Source organism: Bactrocera tryoni, chromosome 2 (assembly GCF_016617805.1).
Source record: "Bactrocera tryoni isolate S06 chromosome 2, CSIRO_BtryS06_freeze2, whole genome shotgun sequence".
NCBI lineage: Eukaryota > Metazoa > Arthropoda > Insecta > Diptera > Tephritidae > Bactrocera > Bactrocera tryoni.
The window spans coordinates 75,634,469-75,645,791 of NC_052500.1; the positions used below are offsets into that span (position 1 = coordinate 75,634,469).

General features: G+C 39.8%; 2 protein-coding genes across 2 annotated transcripts; one reads left to right on the forward strand and one right to left on the reverse strand.

Annotated features, from left to right (window-relative positions):
- Nucleotides 1-284: 284 nt before the first annotated feature.
- Nucleotides 285-5,776, forward strand: LOC120768896. The gene is made up of 5 exons (XM_040095650.1): nucleotides 285-481; nucleotides 2,451-2,998; nucleotides 4,548-5,060; nucleotides 5,132-5,559; nucleotides 5,613-5,776. Exons 1-5 carry the CDS (start codon nucleotides 297-299, stop codon nucleotides 5,754-5,756), a joined length of 1,818 nt encoding a protein of 605 aa, XP_039951584.1. The 5' UTR covers nucleotides 285-296; the 3' UTR covers nucleotides 5,757-5,776.
- Nucleotides 5,777-8,575: 2,799 nt separating this feature from the next.
- Nucleotides 8,576-11,215, reverse strand: LOC120768952 (zinc finger protein 62 homolog). Its single transcript, XM_040095741.1, has 4 exons — nucleotides 10,855-11,215; nucleotides 9,491-10,783; nucleotides 9,077-9,429; nucleotides 8,576-8,991 (listed from the first exon to the last, which is right to left on the reverse strand). The coding sequence occupies exons 1-4, from the start codon at nucleotides 11,071-11,073 to the stop codon at nucleotides 8,667-8,669; spliced, it is 2,190 nt and encodes a 729-aa protein (XP_039951675.1). The 5' UTR covers nucleotides 11,074-11,215; the 3' UTR covers nucleotides 8,576-8,666.
- Nucleotides 11,216-11,323: the final 108 nt, after the last annotated feature.

Here is an 11,323-nt window from a genome sequence, read left to right on the forward strand (position 1 = left end):
GTCGCTCAGCATTAGTGCGACGCAGCATTTATCCTAAGAACGAAAACGAGTGTTAAGGAAAAATAATTATACCAAAAAAAAACTAAACATAAAATTGAACGAAAAATAACGATTATTAAAGAAAAACACGTGCGCATGCGCAATTTCGCATTTCCGCCAAAAAGTGAATCGCGCCGAAATTTAGAAAAAACAATGTTAAAAGTAACGAAATTTTGTGTGTGACTTATAAAAAAATTATTGAATTAGAAAAAACACAAATTTAAAGAAAAAAGAAATAAAATAAAAACACAACAAAAATGTTCCAGTGGCATAGACATTTCTCAAAAGTTCTAACCTTGCTTCTCGGCTGCGCCTGCCTCAGTCAACAGCTCGCGCATCCACAAGGCTATGCTCAAGTGCAACACAGCGGCCGTGATGGCGCGAATAATGAAGGACCAAAAATCTTTAAAGCCCTTAATATGGATTTAATTTATCCAAGAACGTAGGTATTTTGGTTGGAAGTGAGTGTTTAAGCATATTTTATGACATGTGACAAGTTTTGAAGTTGAGGAATTATTTGAGGTTATAGCATTCGTTATACAAATAAAGATATAGAGAGAAAACTGGAAACCGGTGAAGATGTAGGATGCGGGACCCGGTTTCAACAATTAGTTAGTATTAGAAAAAAGTGCAAATAAAATTTGCAGGTACCGAGGCTGCCCTGAGAACCCCGGCCCCGGGAGGATTTGTCCCCGATCTGCCATACCTTTCACAATCAATGCGTGCAGATATACAGATCGGCTTTGTTTAACACTCTTTTACTTCTAGAATAGTCTTGTGGAGTCAATTTAATGTGAGTCGCAGGTCAAATTCTGTATTAGAGACCTCATCGATTTATAGCTTAAATGACCACGAATATCGAAACTCCTTCAGTCCAAAAAAGGAAGATCCAACAGTACTCCAACCAGAACTGTACTAAATCAAGGAATAACTCACAGTAAAGTAAGCTTTGAGCGCCTGAACTCGTAACTCAGAATCGCTGACTCTGTAATCAGCGATCCTTCGAAACTCTTGGTGGACCAATCATTGAATTGAGCACTTTGGAGCACCTGGAGTAGATCACTAAAATTTTTAAAAAATGAGAGGTCGAATTCCTCGATGTTAGTTTTCTAGTCGATTATCTTGAGTACGATACAAAAATTTTCAAAATATATAGTGCTCCGAGGTAAATTCCTTAGGATAAAGATCCAAGTCGATTGTCTGGAATACATTATTAAAACTTGTAATATATCATTTAGCGCTCCGTGGTCAAATTCCTCAAGGAAAATATCCTAGTCGATTGTCTATAGTATGTCAGTAAAATTTTTAAAATATCCTCTAGTTCCTCAAGGTCATCTCCTCAAGCTAAGTCTTCTATTCACTTGCCTTGAAAACGTCTTTAAAATTGTAAAATATCGTCTAGCTCTCCGAGTTTATATTATTTAAGATAAATCTCTTAGTCGATTGCCTACAAAATTTGAAAGTACTACTCATATCCGCAAGGTAAATCACTTAGTCGTTTGACTTGAGAAAGTCACTTATATCTTCAAAGGATTCAGCTATTAGTTCCACAACTGACTTCTATGATTAATAGCTCTAACCGCTATCAACAAGTACTCTATACTTTTGGCAAATACCCATAATTACAAACCATATTGAAATTAAGAAGACATATATTTTCCTAATTTATTCTACTTTGATAATTGTGTTCTTCGAGTTCCAGCTAAAGACAGAACTTTTTTCTTTGAGATATATACTATATATATTATATCTTGATAAATAGATAAATAATGTGAAATACAATTTCTTTGCAGTCACAAAAAATATCCGAATTCTGAACAATCTTTCTAAGTCCAAGTATCGAGTACGAAACTGAAAGATTAAATTACATTAGATAAGTAAATGAGGATTGAACCGCGGAATAGGGTCTGTTGTGCTTTTCCCAAGTCACAACAATTCAACACGCCCCAGCAAATAGGTAAATTCCAAGATATTGCTAGGTGTTACTGAGGCGATGTCATCCCTATTCGGAAACATAGATCCAAGGGCCTTTATCCTGCGTCTATAGACTGCAGTACAGTCGATTGGCAGGTATTCTGGTGTTTCAGACTCCAAGTCGCAGAACTGGCATCGCACAAAAAACTAGACCCATGTTAAATAAGTGCTTCTGAGCTTACAATGGTCAGTGTAGGGCGACAAGTAGCCTGAGTTTTTCCCTTGGGAGGTTGATTACTGAAAGATACAAAGCTTCAACTCTCCTTCGTACCTTAATAGCTATGATTATCATTTATATTTAGGAGTTCCAAAGGCTCGATCGAAAACTCGAGTTTCACTTCGAAATGAAAAACTTTTATAACCAATTTTGTTTACACTTTTCATGCAATACCAGTTGTCTATATTATTTTTTTCCTTTCTGGTTATTTCATTCACAGTTTCAATACAAGTGACAATGTAGTATCGACTACCGAAACCGCAATACGACCATCAGAGCCCACCGCGCAATCTCAACAACGACTTGCACCTACTTATGTACAAGGAGCTCAAGAATACGCGGCTGAGCAGCCCATTTTATATGTCACACCACCTGCTGCTGACCTGAAAGTTGATGGCAGCAATATTGAAATTAATTCACCACATACGGAGGCAGCCACCATAATGCACGCCAACCATAATCCCGTGTTCACGGTTGATAATGAGCAACAGCAATCAGAGGCGTATGACATGCCTGCGGGTTCGACGCTGGCCGAGCCATCGCCAGCCTTGCAGGAATATGCTTCAACTGGACGCGCTATCGACTACAATCGCCCAACATATAATTTTAATCAGCTTATGACGCCTTTAATCAAAAGTCCACCATTACCAGCGCCAGCGATACGTGAAAAGCCGGTTACATCCAACATCGGGAAAATCATCTATCCGCAGGCGTTTAACCAACGCAGACCACCAAACGAAGCGGAAATTAATAAACTCAGCGGTAAAGGTAAGCGCATTGCATGGATATATGGTAGTAGCGGGGTTGACTGTTGTTGGTTGCAGTGGGTTGAGATCTATTAAACGTTGTGGGACGTAGAATCGTGCACGTATAGAATATACTTAACAATAATAATAGTTGCTCTGTGTCTGCATACAATATCGAATATATCAAATGTTTAATCTAAAAGATTTGTAGCTGTAATGGAGCCAGGTCGGTATATACGGTAATCTCAACTAGAAGTCGAATGTTAGTAGCAGTCAATAGGTCAACTGAGATTGCCCGGGAGGGTCAGACGCAACATGAAAAAATAGATGCTTAAAGGAACAGGGTTTTTCCGGAAAGTAATAGGACTGAGTCGATTTAAAAAAATTTATTGAACCCATCGTTACAATTCTTTAAAAACTTTCAAAATGGGCTTCTTCTGGCTCTATGCAGCACTGCCAGCGCTATTTCCAATCATTGAAGGCGGTTCGGAAGACATTCTCCGGAATAGCCTTGAGAGCCGAGGTGCATGCTGCTTGGATCCCCTGTGTCGTCTTAAAATGCTTGCCTTTCATCGGTCGGGGGGGGGTCCACATCCGCCGGCCTTGGTTAGGTAGCTGTTCACAAGAATTTATAAGAAAGGCAGAGTGAGCGGCACGTTCTCGTGGTGCAACTTCCAATCGGTTGCAATATCTTTTCGGACCTGATTGAATCTTCGCTTGAGTCTCTTGAGGACTTCCACGTAAAACTTGGCGTTGACGGTTTGTTCAGGAGGAACAAATTAATGGTGGACGATGCCTTTGTTGTCAAAAAAGACAATTAGCATCGTTTTCACTTTGAATTTGCTCATTCTTCTCTTTTTTGGGCGAGGAGACGCCGGCGTGTTCCACTCGGAAGATTGCCTCTTTGTCTCGGGAGCATACTCAAAGATCCATGACTCATCACATCCATAATCCATAACTCATCACATGTTATTGAAAAATTGAGTTTCCCACAGAATTTAATCGCGTACCTCTGCTCTAACGAACACTGCAAATTCGGCTTGCACTACTCACTGAAACACGTTGCGCGAAAATGTTTGTCCTGACTCTCCAGGAGCTCGGAAAGAACTGACCAGCCGCTCGTTCGTTAGCTAGGAACGCCCTCTATCGAATCCAGGCGGTGCGTGCACACTCCGAAGTACAGTTGCGCCGGAATAAAATCAGTCCTATTACTTTCCGGACAAACCCTGTATATAACTGTACTGTACTGCATCAAAATTCAAAGTTTCAAGGAACTACTCAGTATTTAGTGAAAGTCTGAAGTCTGACTATTTTTAAATAGATGGATAGATCAAAAACGGATCCTGAAAACTCAAATCAAGTCATAAAGTCTGAATGATGTATAGGTCTCGAATAGATGGGTAGTACAATTAAAATTGACGTTGAGTGCTTAGAGTTCGAGATGGGTTCAGTCAATTGGCTTTCGAATAAGAAAGTTCTGGATTTTCGAACTTTCTGATACACATATGTATGTTTTAGAATAAATTAGAAAAAAATTCAAGCTTTAGCGGTAAAATGGCACATTCTTTCAGCTCCATTTAGTGACCGCTTCACGCCCGGAGAAGCAACCGCAGCTGGTCAATTCAAGCAGCATAAGCACAATCACGCACAGTCTTTCAATGCTGGCAACAGCAACAAATTGGCAGCGGCTTCTCAAATTGTGCAACAAACCTACAAAGCACCGGAGAATATCTACACATTTCCACCGAACATAAATTCACATTATTCATCACCTTATCAAGACCCCAAAGCCGCCTTACCCTCAAGCAATGTGAATAGTTACGCAGCAGCGCCATCTGGACCGTTACCGTTGAATGTCAATTTAGCCACAGCTAGCAGTAATGATAGCGGTTATAAATATCCGGGACCTACAAATCCCGACAATCTACCACCAGCAGGAAAGGATGCCGATGATGCGAAAGCGCCCGCCGCTGATGCCGACTCCGATGACACAATTGGCGTGCTACCAGCCAGCGCTATGGGCGACGGAGATAAAGACGTGAGTGGTAAAGATAATGCTGGCGGCGATGATATGGGCGCAAATGGTAAGTAGCTCGTCGCATATTTACATTTATGTGTGTATATATGTATATGCATTATATATTGTTCTTTAAAGACCATGACCATGATCATGATCAGGATCATCCACCACCCGTTGATGATACCGAGTATCCTACACCACCACCCGGTTGGGTGGAACAACAGCCCGATGAAGCACCTATTCATTCATTTTCACATGATTCATATCACGATCATTCTTTTGGTGTTCATGATCATTTTCCCTCATATCCACATTACTACCCGCATTATCCTGAAATCATTTATGATGACCATCATCACCATCACCACGATCATCCACCACCACCCACGCTACCGCCAATTACTACAGAAATGCCACCACCGGAACCGCCACCAGAGCCACGTGTCAAGAAATACAGTTACTTTTATATTGGTCGCAAATTGTGGTACATCCCGCTGTATTTCACGGTCTGGTTCAGTTTTTACGTGCTCTGGCTTATTCTCAAATCGATTGCCCGGCATAAGGTACGTATTTTGCGTTGACGGAAGTTTCGCTTACTCATATAAAACATTTTTAGGTTAATTTGCCGAATCATTATGTCAGCAAGCGTAGTCTACCCGATTTTGTTGCGAGAGAGACGCAAGCAAAGGAATATATTAATGAGCTGACCGTGTCTGTGCTGGAGAAGATAGAGAAGTTCCAACGGAATTATTTAACATGACTGAGAATACATGTATAGAAATGGCCACAAAATAAAAATGATGTATATTTGCTAAATAAAAAATTTTAAATTATTACGAACTGCATTTTCAGTCAAGGAGATACTCCCGTGTCTCTTAAGGGGTTGTAGCCACTTGCAAGTCAGAAAAAAATCGTTTTTTTTTTGTGAATTTTTTAAAAGAAACACTTAATTTTATTTATTTTGAAAAGTTATGTCATTCTTTGTACCCATAACCGATATACAGTAGGTCCTCTGGAACTTAAAACTTACCGATCCAAACAAGATTAGATCAGCGAAATTAGCCTTCGGCCGAATAAAATGAGAGCAAATTCCGACAACGTAGAACTGGATGTGTGGTTCTCAACCTGTCGCTGACCACTCTTCAACTGCCCGATTTGTGGAAAGACGCAGAGTGGTTCTACTGCTGAAACTTGGGGAAACCCGCCAACCAATGGTAGTCTTATCGTCCGATAACTCTCCTATCCACAGAAGCCTTGCTTCACTCAACACCTGAGTCCTGCAGGCCAGCATTATGGCTTTCGTAATGTTCACAGCACTTAGCGTCATAAACACTCAGATAATGCATGGCCAAAATCAAAAACCACCGTTTGAGGGCACGATCTTCGTAGTGTTGGACTTGTCAAAGGCCTTACAACTCTACTTGAGGACATCGAACAATCATGAACGGAGGGCAATCATCCGCACTGTTTCGAGATTAAAACTATAAATTATGGAGTATTGAAAGGTGTTCTGCAGAGTGGTGTCATATCGCCGTTACTGTTTAACTGCCATATTTCATCACCTGGATGAATGCCTGTACTCGGCGACGGAGTCTCTCTCCCACAACGAATTCCACACCGAATTTGCGCTCCTTTATATTGTCCATCGCATTTCTTGGACGGCGGTGATGTCAGCCTTTACTCTAACGAGGACATCAACCAGCTGGGCAGCGACACCTACCCAATTAAGGGAACTCACTCAACCACGAGAGGCGATTTCCATCATATCGTATGCTGATGAAGTTCGATATTTTCGTCAGGCATGTAACCGATAGCATGTTTTTGAAAGTAAAGAGATTTATCTATGAACTTTCTCGTTTATTCTCTGCAAGGAGGATTACAGACTGGATCTTAACATCACAGTCCATGACCTTAAAATTTCAGACTAACAACAACGCTAAGATTTTAGGTGTTGCATTCGACAGCCTATTCCCCTTTAAACCTCATACGACCGTGATGACCGCCAAAGTACAAAGCCACAACGATATTTTCAAATCTCTAGCCAGCAGCTAATAGAGAAAAGACGACGAAAGATTGTTAGCAGCAAACAAGGCTACCGGCCGTCTGGTAATAAACTACGCCGCACCGATATGGTCGCCTGGATGCAGTGAAACGCAGACGAAAAAGCTTCAGACGAATTAAACACAACACTGCGGGCTAGGATGCCTCTTCATGTTTACGCGAGGGACGCATAATGAACTCCTTTCCAAGCAGTTACTGCTAAGATGTTTTCGCGAAAACCGTCCCTGCAGTCGTCTGCTTGAAGCGAAACCACCTTTGGGAATATCAAGATGTCCTTCCTTGTTTACATCGACAACATTGAAAAGTACACCGACCAGACTTCGAACGCAACTAACTTTAGACATTAGCATTCACAGTGGAGCCAGCAACACCTTCACCGACTCTCTCTCAGTGTATGACGTAATTGCAGTCAAACCATCACCTATTGCAGGCGAAGAGCGCGAGTTTCTCTGAGAATCTCTTATCAAGAACCCCCCCTTGCCCACTTGCCAAAAGAATATCCAGCGTGTAGTGAGCCTCCGCATGACTCTAACAACGCCTGTTAATGCCCAGCGAACCACATCCATCCAACAGCCCTCTCTCTATGATCCGACCCTGTCTAAACAGCACCTTTCCTTAGCTTCTCGTTAGACTTCGATGACAACCAATCCGGTGACAACCAATCCGATCCTTAACAAGCAAGCGGGGACTAGAAACCGCTACAAAAACCATCCCACGCCAGTCGGGTGTAAGTAACCGGAACGGACCCGGATTTTTATCCGACCAAGGACTGTCAACTCGGTACCATGCCTCGAAATTTCTTTAGGAATGTTTTCTGCTGTTACAACAACAATAGCAACAATCGATCAAAATCTAGTTACTGTGTGGGAGCTTTTGTATTTGTGAAGGGTATTATAGCTTCCATGCAACAGAAGTTAAGGTATTTTTTGTCGAAGAACTAGTCAAAATTTTGAGTTTAGCAAAATGATGGCTTCCAAAAAATGGTTTTTGTAAAAGAATTTGCACTTCTCGGTGATTTAAAAAACGTTCCCACAACAGTCTGGTCTACGTAACCGAAACGGACCCGGATTGTTATCCGACCAAGGGCAGTCAACAAGGCAGATTTCTACGCCTACAACAAAAACATCAATCACAAAAAAAAAATAGAATTTGCTTTATTGTTGCGCCTGATAAATATGATGCATTACATGATTTTTGGGTCTGACTGCTGTTTATTATGACTCAGTTTCTCCTACACCAAAAATAAGGAAAACATTTTTTTTGTTGACCGGTGTTAATAAAAATTTATACAACTGTGTTTTTTCTGTTTTTGAAATTAAAATTTTATTGCAGTTATTTAACGGACTACAGCTTAAAAACAAGAAGATTCGTAATAAATTATTACTTGTGTAATATTAAAAATAAATTTTAATTTCATTAATTCTATATACATATGCAGTTACATACATACATTTATTAATATTAAAAATTATTATTTTTGCATAATTTTAACATTTTTAAAATGTAATTTTTAATTGCTGTTTTTGCATTTCAAAAGTAATTGTTACGCATTATAAGGTAAAATACACTAAGGTGCGCAATCAGCCTATCTTGTGTTCGTATGCGACACTTATATTTCAGCAATTATTTCATATACAATCATTTCTTTATCATCCTCATCGTCATCATCATCGTCATCACGCAGCAAGTCCTCGTTCAATTCAATAAACTCCGACTCGTCGTCATCTTCATGTTGCGACGTAGAAGCCGTTGAATGTGCTTGGGTTTCTTCCTCATTCATTTCAGCACCAGCACTTGATTGTGTGCCATTCGTCTGCTGCGTGGTTTGTTCACGTTTTGCGCGCTCCTCGGCAGCGATTAACAATTGTCGCATGTGTAACGGCAAACCGCCTTGATGTCGCTGCACCCTACGCGGATTACCAACAACATTGGTACTAAAAATGGATATTTTGTTTATTAGTACTAAAATTAAAAACCAAAAACACAATAAGCAAATTTATTGCTTGACTTTTAAAATACCTTGAACGGAGCTCTTCTAATTTGGGCACCGTTACAGCTTCGGCTTTTTTGCCCATTGCCTCTTCCTCAGCCAACTCCTGTGCATGCATTTTCTTTTTGTGCGAACGACAATTGGAGCCATTCGAAAAGGTTTTCTCACAAAAATTACACTTGTACGGTCGCATGCCTGTGTGTAAAATTAAGTGATTTTTCAACGCTTTAGTGCGTTTAAATGCTGCGGGACAGAAATCACACTTGTAACGTTTCGCATCCGAATGCACGAGCATGTGCATTTTTAATGTACGTCGTGTGTTCAACTTAAGGCCACACTCTGTGCAGATATATGAGGAGTCATTGTGTGTCTCTAAATGTACCTAGGTTAAAAACGAAAACCTAAATTAAAATCGAAAACATTAGAACAAATAAAAATTGTACCTTTAATCGCGCTTTATTCTTGAAAGCTCTCTGGCACACTTCACATTCGAATGGTGCATCATTGGTATGCACTAATTTGTGTTCAGTTAACGCTGCTAGCGTTCTTAGTGAACGCCCACATTCGTCACAAATGAAAGGTTTCTTGTTTTCATGAAATCCTTGCACATGTTGACGCATCACGGCCACTTTGGTGAATTTACGTTCACAATATGGACACGGTATATCGAGTTTGTCCTCGAGCGCGAGATGTGAGCGCGCATGTATTTGCAATTGACGTTCTGTGGGATATATTTTATTGCAGGTTTCACATTTGAAATCTGGTATGTCTGGCTCCTTGTTATGTTTTTCCATAATATGTTTGCGATAGGAAGTTGCATTTTTGTATTTCTTTTGACATATGCTACACTCATACTTGTAGGATGTGGATGTTTGGGAATTATCATTTGTATCGGTAGACTCTGCTTCGTCTTTTGCACGTTCCGCACTTACTTCATATTTCGGTTGACGTCCTCGTCGTTTCTTACGCACCCGACTACTTGAATCAATTTTATTTACTTGAGCTGATTTCTCACCACCACCAACACCATCCTCAGAATCAACATTTTGTTCGATTTCTTCTTCTTGTTCATTAAGATTTTCAGAAATTTCGTCAGTTTTTTTACTTTTCAAAGTTTTTTCTAGTTCTTCTCTTTTTGAATTTTGCAACTGCTCAGTTTCGTCTTCTTCGTCATCATCTCCTCTTAATTGTCGTAGTAGCTCCTCATCATCAAGCTCCTCTTCTTCCGTTCCCATATTTTCGATAATAAAATGCTCTTCTGTATCATCTTCGGATTCACCCAACAATGCACCGAACGATATTATATTGTGGCCATCATTATCTCCATCTTCATCAGGCTCAACGTCTTGTCGTTTTCTTTTAATTCCGCGCTTAACAAGTTCAACGGAAAAGTTTTCACCCGATTTACGTTCTCTATTTTCGCGTAACTCAAAAAATTCTTCTTTATTATCTTCATCAACCAGTTCGAATTCGTCTTCATCACTCGATTGTTTCTCACTACTGACTTCCTTCGTAATGTTTCGCTCATGCTTTATAATATGATTAAACTCCATATCAAGTAAACCGTATTGCAGCTTAACTTCATTCAGGTTCATTGTGCTATCCGGGTCAGTGTTTTGTAATGCGCAGAACATGGCCTGCACTTTGTTAACGCGTTCTGTAAATTGCGTCAATGACGATACTAATGTGTGACATTCAATACAAACATAATTCGATAGTCCATCATTTGGTCTAATCTACAATTTCAACAAAAAAATCCAATAAGCATACATGAACAATTTGTCAATAAAGCAAATAGACAGCATACATTAACCCAGAAAAATTTTCCGATTGTTGTAGCCAAACTGCTGTCCACCAATTTCCCAGGCTCATTTATTTCTGGAAAAACACACAAATGACTTTCATCATCTTCCTTAGCGCATAATCGACACCAACGTTTCCAAGCCATGTTGTCATTAACTGGTGAAATGGACTCCTTACGCGCCTCTGCAGCTATTGTCTTAAGTGGTAATTTGGAGGCAAGCATTGTTTAAAACTTCTCCAAATCTTTACTTTTTACGCAAATATATCTTAAACTGCAAATATTATGAAAGTAACAATCACAATTTCTCGTTTAATTCAATAAAAATGTTGACACCATTTTTTTATCCTCAAAAATCCAAGCTGCAAATGTCAAATGTATAAACGTAGGGTTGCATTTTGAAACTCACCAAATTTAACTATCACCAAAATTAACTACTAAATGTAAACAATTTATTTAAACTGTGTGATTATAA